Here is a 22438-nt window from a genome sequence, read left to right as displayed (position 1 = left end):
AATTCAATTCTCTGTGACGAGCAACCATGATGTCCGTCTACGCACATTAGCGCTTATTACGGTAAATAATCTTTGCTTATTTTCATGTGCAATTCTATGGGGTGCAAGGGACAATGAGCAAATATACATTGCCCTGCAGTATCAAGGGGGATAACTGATTTGCACCTTAGAGTAAGATGGGTATTGCCTGTGGTATTTTTTTAAAACAAGGGAGGATTTAGATTGAGCAGACTGTGTTGTAATATTGTTTGACTCCTGTCACTGTAAAATGTATTATTTATCACCTGGTCACCTCAGAATTTTATTTCCTGTATTAAAGACAAAAGATGATGACACATTCGCTCAGTTGAAATCAAGAAGGTAAGAGGGAAAATGGTCGCCCAAAAGAGAACACAGGCTCGAGGTCTAACATTAAGCGGTGTCTGGCTCTTTAATATCAATTTATCTTATTGTTAGGTTTAAATGGCCATTAATCTGGAATGAAATAAGAGCTATGTTGTTATCGAAATGACTTGCTCAGCAATACCAATGTCACACAGCCTGTTAGATACAAATGTCCCCCTTCCAGCCTCAGTCACAACAAATAATGTCCATCGATCACCTTGTTCCTCCTAGCTGACATTTTCCAATCTTCTCATAGAGAGGCCAGAAGATATGAAACTTTAACCTGAAAATTGTGCTTTCTGGGCAAGTATGGATTTTCCCTATAGCTGCAGCCTAATCTGATCAAAAAGAAAGGGGGATTGGAAACAACAGCTAATTTGAGAATTATTTGATTTTGTTCAATTTTCCGACTGAGATAACATCCAGGGATTATCTCTAAACACAATCGTCATAAGTGTTTTGATAGCAATCCCATAAAACCAACTGCAAAACAGAACCTGTGACAGCGGGGTAAAAGGGAGATAAACAGTGTTAATGTCACTGCCTCTGATGCTGGTGTATTCCTGATGTCATATTTCCTTGTCACTCTGGACAAGCCACTCTATCTACCTGTGCCCCTGGGAAACCATCAAACAAAGTGGGCGCAGTACAAACAAAGGAACAGAAAATACAATTATGCTGTAACCAGTAGAATGAAGTCCAAGTGTTACAGCTGTCCACTCCAATGACAAAAATACTAAAGTAAAGTTAGTTCCATGTCTGTCTGTTAACTGCTATTTGGATGGAAGATCTAAAGCACAGTGTCTACATAGACAGTCAATAGGTCGACAGCAGCTGGTTGACAGGCAATAGGTCGACGGGGTCAAAAGGTCGACAGTTAAAAGGTCGAATGGACTTAGGTCGACAGGGTCAAATTGTTGACATGGTTAAATGGTTGACACACAATTGGTCAACAAAGAAAAGGTCGACACATTTTTTAAAAATGTTTTATGGGTTAGAATGCAGGATAGGTTTAGGGTCAGGTTTAGGCACTTGGCGGAGGGTGAAAGTTAGGCTGCGGGAACAGGTCGGTTAGGGTTACGCAACCGGGGGAAGGTCAGGTTTAGGCACTGGGGGAGAGTTAGGCATCAGGAGGAGGGTTAGGCACCAGGGTGAGGGTTAGGTTTAGGCACTAGCGAAAGGTTAGGGTGAGGATTAGGTTTAAAAAACAAAAACATGTCAGCTTTTTCTGTGTTGGCCATTTATGTGTAGACCTTTTGACCATGTCTATCAATTGAACCTGTCAACCTTAGTTCATGTTAACCTTCTAATTGTTGACCATTAGACCTTGTTGACCTGTTCCCGTTGACCATCTGGTATCGCCTATTGACTGTCTATCTATACGCTGTTGATTTTTTATACCACACCACTGTTTAGTAGAGAGGTTAAGATAATGTGGAAAGCTAACAATATGCCATGAGTGACCAAGAGAGCTGTTCCACAGCTGCCACATTGATGCTACACTTGCTGAATCTGCCATGCTGTAAATATCCTGAGGAAGGTTTCTGTGCAAACTGAAACGGTGATAAGGATGGTATGATGTTTTGTTTAATAAATATGCTCAACTTCATCAATAAGTTTGGAGAGTGCCCTTCATACTGCAACTGCAGCAGGGTAACTATTGTATGGGGTGTAGTAGTTACAGGTTGAGTCTCCCATATCCAAAATGCTTGGGACCTGGGGTATTTTGGATAACGGAATATTCCGTATTTTGGAATATTTGCATATCATAATTAAATATTTTGGGATTGGGACCCAAATATACATACAGAATGCATTTATGTGTTATATACACCTTATACACACAGTATGCTGGTCATTTTATACAATATTTTCAATAATTTTGTGGCTCAAGCAAGGTTTGTGTACAGATATGAAATTCTTTTATGTTTCATATACACCTTATACACAAAGCCTGAAGGTAGTTTTATACTATATTTTTAATAATTTGTGCATTAATCAAAGTTTGTGTACATTGGACCATCAAAAATCAAAGGTTTTATTATCTCAGTCATGCCAAAATGATTCCGTATTTCGGAATATTCCATATTTCGGAATATTTGGATATGGGAGACTCAACCTGTATTACCGTCAGCGGTTCAAATCCAGACAGCGGCAGCCCGGCAAGGGTGAAGATCCTGATCGTCCCTAAGGTAAGTATCGCTAACCTAATTCTACCCCCTAACCCTCCCTTAGGTGTGCCTAACCCTAACCTCCCCCCCCAAGTACCTAACCCTAATCCCCCCTCTAAGTGCCTAACCCTAATCCCCCCCCTCTAAGTGCCTAAACCTCCCCCCCCTTCCCCGCTGCCTAAACCTAAGTCCCCCGGGGGGTGTCCAACCCTAACCTCCCCCCCGGGGGTGCCTAACCCTAACCCCACCTTCCCCTAGCCTAAACCTAACCCTCCCGGGGGGGTGCCTAACCCTAAGTTCCCCCGGAAACCCTAAACCTCCCCCCCCTTGCGACTGTCCGAGGCCGGCTTACCTTCATTCGGTATACCTTGTGTCTGTCTTTCGGCGTATGGTTAATGACAGGCGTCAAGTTTTCGATGCCTGTCATTAATACCACGTCGGGATTAGAGAGTCTGGAAGCCGGCGGGCGGCATTTAGACCGTCGCCTTCCAGACTACATCCCATTGTATGTTTGGCCTTAGAACTGAACATGAAGGAGTAACACGGCTATTACTACTGATGTGGATGAGAGTGCAAAGCTTTATATAGTATGTGTGTGTGTGTGTGTGTGTGTGTGTGTGTGTGTGTGTGTGTGTGTGTGTGTGTGTGTGTTTTGTGTGAATATGAGGAGTATTATTTAAGCTCAAAATGTAAATAATAGAATAAAAGTATAAAGGTGTGCTCATACCAGGTTCTTCCTCATGAAGTCCCTCTAGGACAAAATGCGTTGAGGTGTTGGACGCTTTCATTCCTTGCAAGACCCTGCTAAAGACCTTCCTGGGATTACCAGTTAAGCTCTGTGTATTTATCTTATTGTACATACATTTTTTTTTTATAATCAATACACTATACAATATTATACTATAATTGGTTATCGTCTTATATTTTGTATGGGTGCAACCTGGATTGTCACTGATGCACTTTGAGATGACCACTCTACAGAAACCTGCTAATTGATGAACTATTGCAAAGAAACATACTGGAGAATGCTGGCATTCATAAATAATAGTGGACAACTAGTGGACTCTTTAAACTCCAGTAAGTTCATTATGGTACCCAAACAGATTCTTTTGGAAGGCACCATCCAGTAATTGTACATAAAGACCTTGAGGTTCCTGATAATATATTGGAAACTAGAAGTTTAAGGCTAATTGCACTGTAGCCTGGACATTACTATGAGAGAAAACTTTATTAAAGAGTGCCGTGAAAAACTGTTCAAATAGTGGTAAAAGAACCTAGATCAACTGCCAGATTTAAGCTCACCTTCAGACACAAAGTATGACTGTTTCAATTTGCACCATCCATAGTCAACTATAAGAAAGGGGATTATATGGGACAAAGCCCAAGAGGTCCCCATTGTTGAGCAGCACCAAAAGAAGACAATTTTCTGCACTGTGGTGGCCTAACCACGAACAAGTGACATCACAAAAGAGCAGGGCCACCGCCACCAGAAGACACTCTGGATGGCTCTACAGACCGCACGTTCTTTGTAGGAGAAAAGAAAACTTCCCTAGAGTCATAAATGGAGAGGTTGCGTGATGACTTGGAGTTTCTGTGCTGCCTCTGGCACTTCTGCCTTGAGCATATATTCATGTGAAATCCCACAGTGTCTGAAAGCTGGGTCTCCTTCGAAGATCATGGGCCTTCCAGCAGGTCAATGACCCAAACACACTTCAGAGAGTACCCAGGTTCTAAATTCCATAGAAAATATATGGAGAGATCTGAAAACATCAGTAAATCTGGGAGAACTGGAGCATTTCACACCAGAAGAGTGGGACAAACTACCAATATACTGTATATGTGTATTATGCTTTCCCAATAATTTTGCCAATGCCATTGTTTTTCCTTTGATGATTTAAAAGTATATATATATATATATATATATATATATATATATATATTTATTTTTTATATTAATTTTTTAAATAAAAACAAATTAAAATAAAATAAAAACAAAAGGTTTTGTAATATTATTAACAGAGAATTACTTGCAGAAAACAAGCAATGCAAAGCACCTAGTATTCATTCTAGCACCCTGCACCTACCACAACCCGTGCATTTCCTCTATTCTACCTGGGAGAAGTGTCACTCTCTGCTCTTGTGGTTCTAGCACACTCAACTGATGGAACAAACTGCTGAGATTCTGCAGTTTGTGTGCTAGAAGCACCAGAGCAGGGAGCAACACCCCAGGCAGGAAAGAGGAACTGCATGGGCATTAACAGGTGCAGGGTGCTAGAATGAACACTAAGCACCTATATTTTTGCCCATGACTGTACTTTAATAACCTTATTGGATACTTGACTATTATGTTGTGAAAGTAGATCACTTTTTGGAGTAATATAGTCAAACTGGCTAAAACAAGTCTTCACCAAGAGTGGAATGATAATTTGTCAGCTTTCTGTGAGATGCAAAGGCAGGAAAACTCTCAAAATTTGTCAGCACATACAAAAATAACATGCTCAGAAACCACCGACTGTTTTGTACCTTTCAAGTTACGGTATTATTTTGCCTATGGTTATTGGCAGCTGTCAGCTCTCTGCTTACATATTGAATACACAAACTTTATAATTTACCATTCTAAAGGTGCGTATCCACTACACGATTAAACGATAACGACATTGTTCAATCCCTTGTTAATCGTTTGCAAATCGTCCATGTAAATGTCGAAAACGACCAGCGATGCGCGCACCCGTTAGGCGTTTTTGACATTTATCATCGCCCGAACATGCTGGTCAACCTGACATGATTGATGTGCCTACACTGAACGACTGTACGTTCAGTGTAGGCACATCACAGACTGTGAAACGACTGCACAATTACAATGTCATAATCGTGCACTCGTTTCACAGTTGGCAAGTGGATGTGCACCTTAAGTCTTTATTGGGCTTGTAGGCCATTGAAAAGTGTGTTGTGAACATGTTAAAACGTGTCCAGGCCCAACTGAAAAAATTATCATATTTCTGTGATGAAATCCTACAATGCAATGGGGCATATTAATCCCAAGGCTACATAATATAAATGCCCCCTTAGAAAATGCATATCTCAATCACACTTCCAAAAATGGACTAGTCTTAATGTGACATTTCGTCTTAGTTCCAGAAGCATTACACAACGATGATATTCGGTTTTCCTTTAATGTAGAATAGTAGAGTGAACTCTGGCAAAAATACAGGGCAGCTAAAGAAAACAGGTAAATGATAACACACATAGCAAGACATGAAAGACAGAAAGCATCTTGAGTAAATAATACTAGGCTATTCCTGAGTACATCATGATGGCACGTAATGGCACATAACCATCAGAAATACAGGTAGAAAGTGAGTCATAAATAGACTGGTAGGTAAATATTAAACATGATTGACACATTAAACCTGTCATTCTTATTCCAATATCGAGCTGCTGTTACAACTTTTATCCATCACTAAACAATGATGTTTTCCAGCTGAATACGTTTTGGGGCATTACGTGTAGACATATCTACTAGAAACTGGAAGACTGTCAGAGCCAACAACAATACATGCATTAATTTTTTAGTACTTGTATACGGAAGAACATAATGTGAGAAGCAGTGCAGTTCAGGATTTTATAAGCCATATAGACAATAAAACCAATATTTATGCAAATGCAACCAATCCATTCACTAGTAACTGGTCATGTCACTGAAGCATGCCTTAATATATCTGCCTCCTATACTGACAACAAGTGCTCTTTAAAGTTCAGTAACTGTTACTTATTTTCCTGTTTCAGGAGATAATAAGATCACAACTATGGCTGAATATTTTTATAGTTAGAACCACCCTTAGCAGAGGCGCCTTGACGTAGTGGGTGGCTTACCATACATTTGCAAATGTGTGTAACTGAGGGGGAGATGTATCAAGCCCTTTAAAGAGTAGAGAAGTGGACAACTGGAGAAGTTGCCCATAGCAAACAATCAGCTTCTGACTATCAGTTTATAGAATGAACATTATAAATGCTAGCTAGAAGCTGATTGGTTGCTATGGGGAACTTCTTCTGCATATCAATTACATGTAGAATGTTGGCGTTTTCACTGTCTAATTGCAGTGTGCTGGGGAGAAACTTTTTTGTATCTATTCATGTCTAGATAAACTCCGCCCTTTGGAGAGGAGGGGGCCCGGGTGCAGACTCAGTGCGGGCCCCCTCCTGTCCCCGGTGATCCCACGGTGCAGTAGATTTTGGCTTAGTGCCAGAATCTACTGCGCATGCGCGGGTCTCTGGGAAAATTGCACCTGCGCCGAGTCAACAGGAAAATGGCTGCAGCTGGGCGCTGCAGAGCTGCACTACGGACAGGTAAATATAAGACTATGGGTGTAGGGTGTGTGGTGTGGGCCCCCCTGGACCCAGGAGCCCGTGTGCAACGCATACCGAGCACCCATTATAGATATGTGCCTGCCTCCCTTACAAGCACCTGTGTAAGCCAATAAACTGATTTGACAACTTGAAGTTTGCTTTTTTTTGAGCTGACTACTCATATCCAAATAATTCACCATTTATAGGTTTAAGAAGGTCCACTAAAGGGCCCTATACAGCTGGAGGCCGATTCCCCCATCTGAATGGAACCGTCGTTCCGCCATTAGGAAATGCTGACAGACGGCCATCGATGGTCGCTGATCTGTCGGGGAATCGGTGTATACATGTTAAAAATCCCTGATTTGCTGATCATTATCATATTTTGATCGTGATCGGGAAATCAGTGAAATCCAACATGCTGGCGCCTGATGGTCGGGGATTTGCAGCAATTGGTCGCCAGTGTATGGGGGCCTTTAGTAGTATCTGCTTATAGCAATCAAATCACAGACATATGCAGTAGTCCTGAAACAAAATGAACAAAAACTTGAGGTGGAAAAATCTGATAATGGCAACTGAGGATCAGTTAAAATCATTCAGCCATCATTCCAAAATTCCCAATCATTCTAATTATGTCAGACAATTTTAGGACTAAAAAAAAATCAAAAATCAGGACAAGTGGTTGACTCATAATTTTCTCAGTCCATAAAAGCCACATCATTGTGTTGGGTAGTATTAGCTCTATAAATCAGCCAAGGACTTGTATCCCTGCTAATCTGCTTTTATAATTAGAAGAATGTATGGGATACTAATCATTAAACATTGCAGAATTTCAGTGGTACAAAAGTAGGACTATCCCTAAGTGGATACAGGAGGGGAAATTCAATTGGTCAGTTGGTTGCCCATTATTTCTGCTCGCACACTCCTGAGGTGTGAGCAGAAATGTGCGAAAGGTTGGCCGTTTTGGCAACGCGCCCAATAGTTTAGCCGTTTTACGAATGTAAACCCGGTGCATTTGGCCGTGACAAGCACGACAAGTGATGGGTACAAAAAACATTTGAATCTCGCGCCATGGAAAACCAAATTACACTTCAATGTTTTGACAGGTCATCATTTACATTATTTCAAGTATGTGTTGGCCCAACATTTGTACATCTGCTGAAAAATGACAGATACCACAATACCACCAAAAGTAAACAGTTTTAATGTTCTTTTGACATGTGTGATTAAAGCAACCAAAAAATAACTCTTGATTACAACATCAGCGGTTAGGGTTTTCCGTAGAATATGACCACAAATGAATCCATTTGTCATTCAATAAAGCTTACATAGATACCCATCAAGTGACATATAATATGCCTACTGTTTTGGAGCAATTCAGTTTTGAGGTTTATAATTGGTTGTGTGACATAAGCAGCCAATTAAATCAATCCAATCAAGCTGTCTAGTCAGTATACGACTGCAATGCAGAGTTTTGAATAGACAAAACGATATAGATCATCCTTCCTGCACAACCACAGACGAAAACCAGGGAGGAAGAGTGAACAGGTGTGAGCATGAGAACCAAGCACAAGCCGCTCACACCTGCCTCCTTGTATTGCAGAATCGCCAGGTTTGGGAAAAGTGACTGCATGGAGATGGTTGGCGAGGGGAAGTTAGCAAGCACCTTAGTAAATGTTACAGTATCTGGTATTGCTGATTTAACCAACATCATTGAAATACCACTGAAGACAAATGACTAATAACCATTTTCAACAAAATCACAATATACCACACATTAAGCACTAACACTATATTGAACTGACTATTTTCTTTGCATAGTACATGATTTGGAGCACGACTGCTGGATGAAAACGCCCAGGCGTAGCAGTGTAAGGAAATAACAATCTTGGCAGTTTACCTTCAATCCTTTTCAGTGCAGCCTGACACAATTCCTGGTTGGGGAACTCAAAGGGGCTGTTACAGGTCCGAATGGTGTCACATTCACATTTTCCATTGATGATGTTGCACCCTGTTACAAAGTTTTCATTGCAAGGTTCAAATCCATGGAGCTGGTCGTCATCCCAGTTCTCATCTAGGAAATAAATACATGTCATCATCATTAGTTGTCATACACTGTCCCGCCCAATATTTCACACGAATGGCTCATTCAGATGACAACATGAGAAAACCAGTCCCAATGTCCAGATCAATGGTCCTGATTTATTTACATGCCTCTGCTGTCCACATGCGTGTAAGTGTAAAGTATGGGTCAGAGCAAAGCATGAAACAGACTTGTGACCTTTGGTGTGAATAGCAGAAGTGTGCAGGCATAGGATTCCCTACTTGATTCTCAGAACAAATTGCTAGTATACTGCTGCATTAGGAACATGGCAACCCCAAATGCTTATCTGGACAAATCATGTGATTACATGGACAGCCATTTTGCAACTGGAAACGTGGTATATAAAGTATAAATATTGTACTACAATTCTTCATATTATCTGCATGTGGAAAATGAAGTGATATTAACGCATTTTGTGTCTTTCATTACTTCAGCACATGTAATAACGGGATGCAGTCAGGATGCTGGCGGGTGGGATGCCGGACGTCAATTTATTGATGCCGTCTTCCTGAAGAGATGAAGATACCGACGTTGGCATCCTGATGGTAAGTATGCGGGTTAGGCCGGGGATGGGGTGGTTAGGTTTAGAGATCTCCCAGGGTGGGTTAGGGTTAGGCACCAACCGGGGAGGGTTAGGGCTAGGCTGCGAGGAGAGGGGGATAGTGTTAGGTACCACTGGGAGAGGTTAGGGTTAGGCACCATCCAGGGAGGGTTAGGTTTAGAGTGCGGGAAGGGGGGTTAGGTTTAGGCATCACCGGGGTAGGGTTAGGGGGGGAGTGGGGGGTGTTAGGCTACTTACCGGCCCCTGGCGGTATCCTGAACATCGGGATGCCGCTGTCGGTCTTCTGACCGCCGGCATCCCAACTGCCGGTCAATCATATGTATTCCGTAATAACAATAGGAATAGTAAAGTGTAAGTACACTTACTATACAAAATATTGTAATATTAAAATAAAAATGTAGACACCATTGACTATGTATGAGAACAATTTTATTTAGAAAAATTAAATCAAATGTTGCTCATCGCATGCTGTTAAGAGCTAGTATAATTAAGTGAAAATTTCACATCCTTTAGTTACTGACTGAATTCAACCTGACAATAGTCACAAATTGCCTGATTTTTCCAGATTTTCAAATAAAAAAAATGTTCCAAAAAAATTGGCATTCTTGTTTGCAGGACGATATGCTTTGTTGTCCCTGATAAGACAAACCTTCGTGGAAGACAGAGGCAATAAAACTGCTATTCAGTACAGCATGTGTGTTCTCTATAACCAGGGTTAAATGCAATCCTGCAAAACTACAATAAATACACATTTTGACTGCATATGAAGTCCCATAAGCACAAAATGACAATATTAATACAATTGTAGTTTGTCTGTCAGGCTATGACTTTTGGGAGTCAGCTACTGAACGTTTCATGATTAAAAAAAAGTGATTTTATTCCATGTTTTGCGCTTCTGTGCTAATAATGATACAAAATAGTATGTTTAATAATGATAACGTTATGACCCTTATTTATACAGTATCAACATATTGCTTAGTTCTTTACAGAGACATTTAATCATTCATAATATCAGTCCCTGCCCCAGTGGAGCTTACAGTGTAATTGTTCTACCACACAAACTCTAGGGTCAGCTATCTCCAAAGCCAATTAACATAGCAGCATATTCTTTGAATAGCAGAGGAAACTGGAGCACCCGGAGTAATCATGCAAAGTACAGGAGAACATATAAACTTTACATGTGCCCTGTTCGTTATCAAACACATGGCTCCAGAGCTATAAGGCAGCAATCACTGCATTATAACTTAGGTGTATTCATTGTGATTAGTCCATGGTACACAAGAACATCTCACAGCAGTTAGGTGACACCTCACATTCCAGTGATTTATAGGGCCCTTCCCAGACTTTGGGCTATCAGCTAATTAGTGAGAAAACAGCACCCTACTGCTTTCCAGCATAATTTAAAATGACAATTCATCAAGATTGACAGAGATAAGTTCCAGTTCCAGTGCTAACAACTACAGTTTTATTATGTGGAGAATTAAAAAAAAAGAATAAAAATAATAATAATTCTAGCAGAGATGTAATAGAAGAAGGTTTGCAGGGTGCACACAGGCCAGGTTACCAATGGACGGCAATGCCACATTTATTTTAATTACAGTGGGGCAAAAAAGTATTTGGACAGCTACCGATTGTGCAAGTTGTTACACTTTAAAAGATGAGAGAGGTCTGTATATTATAAAATATTTATTTTCCGCAAGAATATACAAATAAATTGTTTAAAAATCATACAATGTGATTTCCGGAATTTTTTGTTCTGATTCTGTCTCTCACAGTTAAAGTGTACCTATGATGGAAATTACAGACCTCTCTCAGCTTTTAAAGTGCAACAACTTGCACAATCTGTGGCTGTCCAAATACTTTTTTGCCCCACTGTATATAGAGCCAGCATATTTCGGTGTGTTTTACCACATGGTAAAAGAGAAAATCAGATTAAGGACATGATATAGTAACTGTGATACAACAGAGATGTAATTCCTCAGAGCCGATTCAAATAAGTGCAAGGTTCCATTGGAAACTCACAGGGGGCGGGATGCATCCAACATCACATGCATCCGCCACTCATTGCATGCATGCCAGCGTTATTAACGCCGGTATGCATGAAGAAAATCGCAAAGGACAGCTCTCCTGATAAGGGCTGTCCTTTGCGAGAGAGGGACTTATGGGTTTATGACCCAGGAAGTCCCTATGTGCATACGCAGAATGAGGCACGCACCACCGGGGGTGCTGGAATTGGATCACTCTCTCAGCACTTTGCAGAAAGAAGCCCATAGGCTTTACCCATCGGGTCCAAGCTGCGGAAAGCTTTTGCGGGATTTGAATACTTTGGCAACTGACGGCTGTGTCCGAACACATCTAGCGAGCGGGTCTGAATCGAGCCCATAGTCTTTAGAACTACTGATCACAATAAGGTGTCTATGAAACACAGGCCCTGATTCAGAGCTGGATGCTCTGACAGAGCGCTCGCTCTGAATTAGGGCCATCCCTCCTTTTTGGAGCGGCCTCCTGGCCACTCGCATAGCTGTGGGTGACCACCCACAGCTATAGCGAGCGGCCAAAATGATGGTCACGATGGTCAAGACCATCGCGACCATCGGGCTTGCGACGAGACCCTGCGGTAGGGTCTCGCTGCCGCAAGCCCTGGAGTGCTTTTGGCTCTATCAGAGCCAAAAGCACTCCCAGTGACATCACTAGTGATGTCAGTGGGGCCGGCCCCAGACGGCCCCATGGGAACGCCTCCGTCTGGGCAGCCACGCCCCCAGCACGTCCACCAAAGGGGGCGTGCTGTCAATCACCATCGACAGCACGCCCCCTTTGGTGCGAAACCCATAACGACGGCTTGGCCGTCTCTATTCGGGTCTCGCGCATGCGCACGAAGGAGCCGCCTCCGTCGTGCGCATGCGCACTTGGGCAACATCGACCTGCGGGTCTAAATCAGGCCCATAGTCTTTACAACTATTGATCACAATAAGGTGCCTATGAAACATAGGACCATATTCAATGTGGAGCGAAAAGCCGTTTTCGCATGTTTTTTTGCAAAAATGTTGCCTGTTTTTCTTTCTCGGTATTCAATTCCATTCCATTTTCGCCTATGCGAAAAGTCAAGGCACTGAAATAAATGATACTTTTTCTCCACAGAATAGCAGGTGAAAATAAGTGTAAAATCAATATTTTAGGGTGCAGATGTTGATAAACGACACAAACACTTGGTACAACCCCCCAAAAGGACAATTCACCCCAAAAAAGAATAAAACATTTCCAGGAACACCCCAAAAAACGCCTTTGAAATTTGGGGCGAAAATGAAAAAAGTGGGAGGACAACTTCAAAAACTAGCGAAATAAGCTTCTGGGGGTGCTCTAAGAAGACCAAGGACCTCATTCAGAGTCGGCCGCTGCGGCTGCATGGTCGTACGCCACCGATGTTCGCTAAACTGCGCATGTGTAAAATTTGCAATGCGCGTTCGCAAACTAGCTATTACGATCAGAAATTGCTCTCTCCTTCAACTTGGCCAGGTCGTTAGTTTGAGTGACAGGATGAGGCGTTTGTGGGTGGTAACAGGGGAAGGTGCTTGTGAACGGGGGAGTGGAGATCCGAACGCAGGCGTGCCTGACTATGCAAATGGCATTTTATGGGAGTGCATAATTAACTAAATAGTGTCATGGCACATGTGACATGGGAGGTTTTTACACTGACTTGATCGTAGTGCTTAAGAGAGGGTATGGTCAACCTTAAGGTCTACGACTAGTTCCGATGGTTCCCGATGGTCTCGATTAATCCTTATATGCCCGGGGATGATGTGTAATGGGAAAGAGAAGGGGGCGTTTTTTAGTCTTATGGCCGCATCCTCCCCTCGCTCGTCCAGCTAACGATCCCATCTTAACGACGCAACTTGCGAGCGCTTCATTTGCATATCTGGCCCCTTTTACCTTACAACCATGCGGCCGCAACGACCGACTCTGAATGAGGTCCCAAGTGTTTTTGGGATTGCAGGTGCTTGTTTGACGGAGGAATTTCACTTTTCTAAAACTTCACTTTAGAGACATTAAAATATGGTAGTACCCATTTTGAAGTACCCCAAATTTGAAAAGACTACTTATTTTCACCAAAAAATGCTGCTTAATGCCATTCTTCATCACTTTTGCAAGGACGCTAACAACAAAGACTTTAAACAACTTCAGTAACCCAAATAGTTTTATTAGGGGGATTAGGACACATTTACATTGATTCCCTATGTTAGTGCATCTTTTTTTGGGGTACAGACTGATTTCCCCAATTCTGACAGTACTTTCCTCCTGTTCTGCATTCGCCAAGTTTTTCCCTGTTTAGTAATTTAATACAGCGAAAAGCAGGGACGCGCACGATAAGTTTTCGCATCCAAAACACGCGATGTAGGTGAAAAGTCGGGTAGGCCGAACTTTTTTGTGGATGCGAGACTAATTGAATACGGCCCATAGTCTTTAGAACTATTGATCACAATAAGGTGCCTATGAAACATAGTAATTAGAACTATTGATCACAATAAGATGCCTATGAAACATAGGACCTGATTCAGACCCGTTCCCTAGATGCGGCCGCTTGCTCCCAGCGTATGCAAATTCAGCTAAGTGACATCAAGGCAGGAGATCGCACGGCAAGGCATAAGCACGCCCACTATGTTTTGGTGAGCAATCACTTCGTATCTATAGACGCCCACTAGCCTGTCTTTAGCCGCCCACTAGCGTACGTCATCTCCAGAAAGTATATACAACCATCGGTACATCGGGTTCCATCGGATCTGACCGCAGCGTTTGCGGTTGCCTTTACCCTACCGCAAGCACTGTGAGCATTTCAGTGTAAAAACCAGCCAGGTGACGTGTACTATGACGCTGCCTGTTAATTATGCACGCCTCTGAAACGGCGTTGAAACACTCAGGCACACCTGCGTTCGCAACTCCACTCCCCCGTTATTACTGCCCTGCCCCTGTTACCACCCACAAATGGCCTCTTCTGTCACTCATTCCACTGGGCTGTCTTTGCTGGGCAAGAGAGTGCTTCCCGATCGCTCAAACTAGTTCACGCATGCGCACTGCGATGCATACGCATGCACAAATGCATAATGTCGGCCAGGTTAGTGAACAGCTGCTTGTGAGAGGATCTAAATCAGGCCCACAGTCTTTAGAACTATTGATCACAATATGGTGCATGCTATCCACATGGACAATAATTAAATATGTGGCAAGTGGTGACTGCAGGAAGTGATGGGGACATCCTGCCAGCGAGATATCTTACTTCCAGCCTAGAGATGTTGAGAAGCTGTTTTTGTCTATATTACAGATCTGCTGTCTCAGTGTGCATTGCAAACAGAAAAGCAAGTCAATTAGACATATTTTACACTCAAATGAAGAACATTGATTTTATTTCTTCACTTCCACCAGCTGTTTAATACGGCTGGGAAAATTTATGGATGGTTGGGGAGTGCAAATGGGTTATAAATATGTCAGCACGTTTGACTGTACTGCATCATGGCAAAACAGAAGGAACCAGCCGTTGGCCAATTGAGCTCTTTAACTGTTGTCATAACTAAAGGCACACATCCACTAGACAATTTAGTTGAGCGATTGAACGATAACGATATCGTTAACGTTCAATCGTTCATAAATCGTTTACAAATCGCTTGCAAATCGTTTGCAAAACTGTCTTAAACGACCAGCGATGCGCACGCCCACCGGTCGTTTAGACATCACTCATCGTGCAAACATGCTGAACAACCTGACGATATCGTCAGGTTTAGTATGCTTGCAGATGATTGATGACCCTGCACTGAACGACTGCTGGTTCAGTGCAGGCTCATCACAAACTGACAAACCACTGCACGATTACAATGTCGTAATCGTGCAGTCGTTTTCAGATCTGCTAGTGGATGTGTGCCTTTAATATTCTTAGTATACCAAACACATTGACACACTGACAATGGACCTCTCCTGACCAAACCTAACAAACATGCCTGATAATAATTTCAATTACATTTTGTTCAGATAATTAGCAGACACGGGAAAGACACACTGTGATATCGGGGCAAGCATGTATGGCCAGTAAAAGTGGGTGCACAAGCTAACTCGTCCATACTCAAGAGCAATGGTAGTAGACCTTAGTAAATGAAACTGTATAAGCCTGCTGAGGTTTTACAGGGTGCATACTATTATCATACATACTCAGTGGCAAACGCAGGATTTCTAGAGGGGGTTTCCAAATGCTTGATTTTAGAGTGAGTGTGGCCAGTCCATGAAGAGGGTAGAATTAAGCACTTAACCAGCTTTAATATGCGTCATACAAAGTGTATTGCGTGTCATAATTCCAGCATATAGAGGGCCAGCAATCACAGTAAGCCACTAAATCCGGCAGTATCACCATCCTGCCTGAGCTGAATGTTTTTATTTTAGATGTGGGCACCATTCCAGAGCATTAGAGCAAGTCCGGGAGTCTGGGGGAGCAGCAGAAGAAACTAGCACTGCCCTGGACATATATATGTACATATTGGGCTTTATAGCAGTGCATCCCTAACAGTGAATGTTTTCCTGATCTCATAGTTGGTGCACAGGTGTACTGTACTTATTACTGACTGATACATGTTAAAAGATCCACTGGTGGTGCTAATTATTTCATTTGTGATACTGTGAAGAACTTGCAGCACTAGCAAAATTCTATTATATTACTATTTCTATTGTGGTCATGGTGTGGGCTGGGGAGGGGGGTTTCCAGGCAGATGGAACCCCCCCCTGCGTTTGCCTATGATACTAGATACAATATACTGGTATTTACAACATGTTGTATGTGCTAAAACGTATGGAAAAAAAACCCCAAAAAACACATTTAAGCCCCTCTTTTGGCGTCCTGTGGTTTAACATAACATATGACATATATGCCAATTTTTTGAAAGAGGCCTATTGCTGTGTTTACACCTCCATAGTACATTATGTTTATGAAGAATTACACTACTCTGACTGTTACACTCATAATACCTGTAACAACTGAGGGCCTGAGACAGCGAACATAAGTTCTTTGTTGAAAACTTGTCAATTCCCACAGCAACAAATGTAACTAATAAAAACAATGCTATGAATTTAGAGCTCCAGACAAGCAAGAGGAAGTGAATATATAAACAAGCACAAACATGCTATTTAAAGGTGATGTCTGTCTGACAGAGAATTTTGGTGAGCTCTGAGCATACAGTAATACAATACTGCATATATTTACCCCAAGTAACACATGTGAGTATGCTATGTGTACATATTTATGTAACACCACACACATGCACACAATTCCCAACATTTCTAAACTAACAATCTGGAAAGCACAACAATTTTGCCCATGCTTTTAATCTGTTATATCTACTATCTGGCTTTTACAATGCATACTTAAGCCGGGCACAACTTTGGTAAAAGAATCAATGTTCAATTTCACTACACACATTAAAATGAAATGAGATCCAGCTGTTGAGACCCTTGGTATGACTGGTCTGGTACTGAGGTTGATAGATCACCGCCCAAAATGGCTGATATATTCACTCATCTTCTGACCGAGGGCCATATTCAATTTGGTGTGAAAAGTCCGTTAAATGGCAAAAACGTCATTTTCGCCATTTTCACTTATCTCCATATTAAATTTCAAATACTTTTCGCAGGTGCAAAAAGTCTTTGTAAAAAAAAGGGGATAAGTTTTCACCACTGTTTAGGTGGCGAAAAAAAGTGCAGAATTGGGGTTTTAGGGTGCAGAATTAAAAAAAATAGCCTGCAGCCATTAGTCCCCTTAATGTAATCTGTGTAAAAAAAATATATATATCCTTAGGACACCCCAAAAAAAGGTACTTTCATTTTGGGGGCGAAAAAATAAATGTTGGGGAACAAACTTAAAAACTAGCAAAATAGCTTCAGGGGGGGTCCCAATGTATGCGGCATGTGTTTTCTAGAATGCGAGTGGTTGCGGCAAGTGGATTTTTGAAGAATTAAAAAAGAACACGTTAGGGACTTAAAAATATGCTTGCACCCATTTTCATGTACCCCAAATTTGATGGGCATAGTTAATTAAAAAAAAGATAAATGCTATTCTTCACCACTTCTTCACAGGTGCATTTAATGCACCTGCCACGGCTATTTAGAAACTCCCGAAACCTTCAGCATGCCAAATCGGGGGAACCCATAGTGATCCCCCATGTCAGACCATCTTTTGCGGGGTGACAGGCTGATTTTCCCTAAAGAGACAGGACTTTACAATACTTACCTTTCCGCCGGATCCCGTTTTCGCCGGGTCCTAATTGAATACGGGGATAAGCGGGCACGCGCCAGATACTCTATCCCAGGAAAAAACGGCGATGATGTCGAGGTCGGACTTCTCGCCTCAAATTGAATATGGCCCCAAGTATACTAACATGCCTGTTAATAAAGCTAATCAATTGTAATGAAATTATTGCCCATTTCTCGCTGCAAGAGAAGGGACATTTCTTGATTAAGGGTAGATATTGCTGTATGTTTGGCCAGCAATAGATCTAAAGACAGTAGTTCCCAAACTGTGCGCCATGGCACCCTGGGGTGCCTCAGGACACTTGCAGGGTGCCTCAGGTTGGTGGTCCAGCACCAAATCAAATTATTTATGGTCAATGTAATGTAAATATGTGGACAAACAGAAGCACAAACCTGTCCACCATCACATAACTGACCCTAAGGATGACAGGAGCACAATTTACTTCACTTTACTACTTTACTAAATCTTTTCTGAATTTCTCAATAACAAACTTTTGGGTTAGGGGTGCCGTGAAAACACTGCTGACACTCTAGGGCGCTGTGATTTAAAAAGTTTGGGAACCACTGTCTGAAGATATAAAACAGACTATTTTTGCAATTTATCCATAGACGCTTTAAGAGTGTAGGGGTCCACGTGCAGTCTCTGTGCGGGGCTCACCTACCACGCAGGTATATACTATGCCAGTTTGTATAGAATATCTCACATAATATCTCTCTACACATGTTCAGAAAACAAACACACATATATGCACCTATGGTGACCCACATGCATGTTTCATGCATCCACCTTACCACTGGAGAAGTGGAAAGGGGGTGGGAAGGGATGTTCTCACATATAGAAAGTTCAGTATGGGTGTTTCACGCTCCAGTGAGATCAGCAAGTTAGCACATATATTCCTGTTAGTAGGCGTATCTTTTGCACCTGCTATAAGTCAGGTGTAGTGTACTGTGATAATGATGATATGTACAAAACTAGGCACATATGTAGCTGGAGGCGTATGTGTCTTGGTGTACGATTCTGCATATGTGCAAAAATAAAAATATTTTTGCATGCGCTTTTTTAACTAATTTACACTAATTTTATGTTATGTAAGGCTGAGAACGATAATAATAATCTCTTTAGTGAAATGACTAATTCCAAGAGGTTTCATAGGTCTCATTATCACATATATTGATTTAGACCACAAAATGGCTTCCGTAACATAGTGTTTTCATGTTTCATCCAGTGAATCTGAAAATAACAGCTTGGCCTATTGACTCTGCTCGAAACTAGCAATAAAAACACTTTTAATCTTTCATTAACAAGTCTTCCGAAAACTTATTTTCAGCTGCTGTTCAGTTGCGTGACATGCTTGTATGAATTCTTAGCACCTTGATAACCACCATTACCCAGAGCACACATTCCAAATCAAGATCTCCGTGTCAAATTCCTGTCTTTCCACATGACTGTAATGTAAAAAAAATCCTACCTAACCAGTACTGGCTAAGGTCCAAGCTCTCTTCCCAAAGCAATAGAAGTAAGAGGCCCAGCAGGTCTCTGCTTCCTCCATCAGACCCACGTCAATCTCCAGACTTTCCTCTTCTCATAACAATCACCTACGTAGCTTCCAGTGTAGTGTAAAGCATGAAGAAAGCAAAGGGATGCACAGCTCACAGCTACTTCCCCGTCATGAGTTATCACCAAACCATTCACCTAAGGAATAGTATCCTCCCCAGCAGAATTTATAACACATTGGCTTTTTCTAGAAAATCAGAATTTCTTTTTTCTATTTCTTCATGAGATGACAAATACATGTATACATAGATACACACATATATAATCCAACAGTCCCATTTTTTTATTATTAACAGTTTCTTATATAGTGCAACATATTACGTTGCGCTTCACAATTGGAAACATTAATAGAACAAAACTGGGTATTAACAGACAGATAAAGAAGTAGGAAGGCCCTGCTCACAAGCTTACAATCTATAGATTTTGTGTATATCTATATAAACTACACACACACTGTAATAGACACACACATACACTGCAGCAGGTATGTGACCAATACATATTATTTGACTTTAAAGTGAGTACTGGTCATACCTATGTAAATCTTATGGGCAAACACAGGATTTTCAAGGGGGGTTTCCATACATTATATATGTATATATAATTATATACACACTCGTATACTTGCACGCAGCATACACACATGCCCATGTATACCTACACACAGCATACATACACACACAAGTATACTTACACACAGCATTCATACATACACACATACACAAGCATACTTACACAAAGTAGTCATACATACACACACACACACAAGCATACTTACAGACAGCATTCATACATACACACACACACACCATTCATACATTCATACATACACACAAGCATACTTACACACTGCATTCATACATACACACACTTACACACAGCATACACATACACAAGCATACTTACACACACACAAACAAGCATACTTACACACAGCATTCATACATACACAAGCATACTTAAACACAGCATTCATACACACACAAGCATACTTACACACAGCATTCATACATATTCACATGCATACTTACACACAGCATTCATACATATACACATGCATACTTACACACAGCATACACACACACAAGCATACTTACACACACACACACACACACACACAAACAAGCATACTTACACACAGCATTCATACACACACATACACACGCCATTCATATTTACACACAGCATTCATACATACACACAGCATTCCTACATACACACAAGCATACTTACACACAGCATTCATACATGCACACACACATGCATACTTACACACAAGCATGCTTACACACACAAACAAGCATACTTACACACAGCATACATACAGACATACATACATACACACACACACATAAGAATACTTACAAAACCGAGGGCTGAGGAGTTCATGTGAGCGGAGCTGCTGCTGCTCGGCATGGTACCAGCTCCCCCGGCCATAACGTGTGCAGAGAGCTCTGCCAATCAGAGCTCTCTGCTTGAGGAGCAACAGCTCCGTCGCTCCTGCAGGTGGCTCACGGGCAGTGCAGAGACGGAGACAAGTATGTCTCCATCTCTATTAAACAAATTTGGTCCATCAAGAGGGGGTTCAAGGTACTCAGAAACCCCCCTGCCGGCGTGTATGAACCTGTTGGTGATTTTGCCTATATATAACACTAATAAACAAAATTTTAAAAATCCTCTGCATCTGGCATATTAATATGTGTTTTCACACAATTTAGGGATGCTGAATTCAGTAGAAAGATCATATCCCCCCCCCCCATTTTTTAAATAGCCGTTGCCAGAAAAAGACGTTTGGTCTTGTGCAAAATTGTGTAGCCTCACGGCACACTCCTATTTTCAGCACTCCGGAGAAGCTGGGCTGCACCCAGTCCCTGACGCACACACCTGTGCAATGACAAAGCCTAGCCCAAATGTAGATCCCTGTCTAATTACCTCCCCCCACCCCAATGAAGTTCCCTGTCTAATAACCTCCCCCCACCCCATTGCAGATCCTTGCCTAATTACCCCCCCACTCTTAATGCAGATCCTTGTCTAATGACCCTCAGCCATAATGCCGATCCATAGTTAATGACCACAATCCCCTAATGCATAACCCTGTCTAGTGGGGATGCGGTCAATTGACCAACGGCCGGGATGCCGACTGCCAAAATCCCGGCGCCGGGATCATGATCAGCATGGAAACACTGGTGACAGAATCCCGACATGGCTGGAGATGCCAACAGCCGGCATCCCGATCGTAAGTACACTGGGGCCGGGTAGCTCTTATCCATGGAGGGGGGTGGGTTAGGTTTATGCGCCCGGGGGGACTTAGGCTTAGGCTGTGGGAGGGGGGAGGTTAGGGTTAGGCTCCAGACAGGGGGGGGTTAGGGACCATTGGGGGAAGGTTAGGCACTAAGGGGGAGGGTTAGGTTTAGGCATTTACTGGCAGAGTTAAGGTGCGGTGTAAGGAGGGTTGTGTTAGGGTGCAGGAAAGGAGGGTTAGGGGGTAAATAGGACAGGGGAACACTACTTGCCGTCCACCTGTTGGGATTGTAGCCATCGGGATGCCGTTGTCAGTGTATTGATAGCTAGCATTCTACATGTCGGTATACCATACCCAAACCGTCTAGTGCACCCAACATCCTTTAATGCAGACCATAGTCTAATGAACCCCCACCTCTAATGCAGACCACTACATTGGAGTTGGTAATAATTAGACAGGGGTCTGCATATCCCTAATGTGCCTAGTAATGTACCCCATAATGTTGTATGCCATGCACATATTCCTCAACATGAATGCTCACAATGTAGTTTTATTATATATCAATATAATAAGCGAGAAAGCATGTCTGTCTGTCTTTTTGTCCTTTATGCACGGCCAGAGTTTTGGACCTAGCTCCACCAAATTTGGCATGGTGGTGTAGTTTGACCAGGTTTAGGTTTTTGTCTAGGTTTGAACTTAGTCAGGGCCACATACTGCTAACACAATTGCTAAAAATGGGGACAGTCTTAAATTACACAGGTTCCAGAGGTGACTCCAGTGGAAATTGTCAGTCTGACAA

At 42.1% G+C, this 22438-nt stretch overlaps 1 protein-coding gene across 2 annotated transcripts in view; it reads right to left on the bottom strand.

The window, feature by feature from the left end:
* CRIM1 (cysteine rich transmembrane BMP regulator 1) overlaps positions 1-22438 on the bottom strand; it is an 836765-nt gene that overhangs the window by 710868 nt on the left and 103459 nt on the right. For both annotated transcript variants that reach the window (XM_088474447.1, XM_088474446.1), the window contains exon 2: positions 8800-8973. In XM_088474447.1, coding sequence (XP_088330573.1) covers positions 8800-8973 — 174 coding nt within the window. The remainder of the gene's footprint in view (positions 1-8799; positions 8974-22438) is intronic.

This window comes from Taudactylus pleione, unplaced genomic scaffold (genome assembly GCF_031769625.1).
Source record: "Taudactylus pleione unplaced genomic scaffold, aTauple2 ptg000154l, whole genome shotgun sequence".
In the NCBI taxonomy this organism is placed as follows: Eukaryota; Metazoa; Chordata; class Amphibia; order Anura; family Myobatrachidae; genus Taudactylus; species Taudactylus pleione.
The sequence above is the reverse complement of the archived record's forward strand: the minus strand, read 5'-3'. Positions and strand labels throughout refer to the sequence as shown.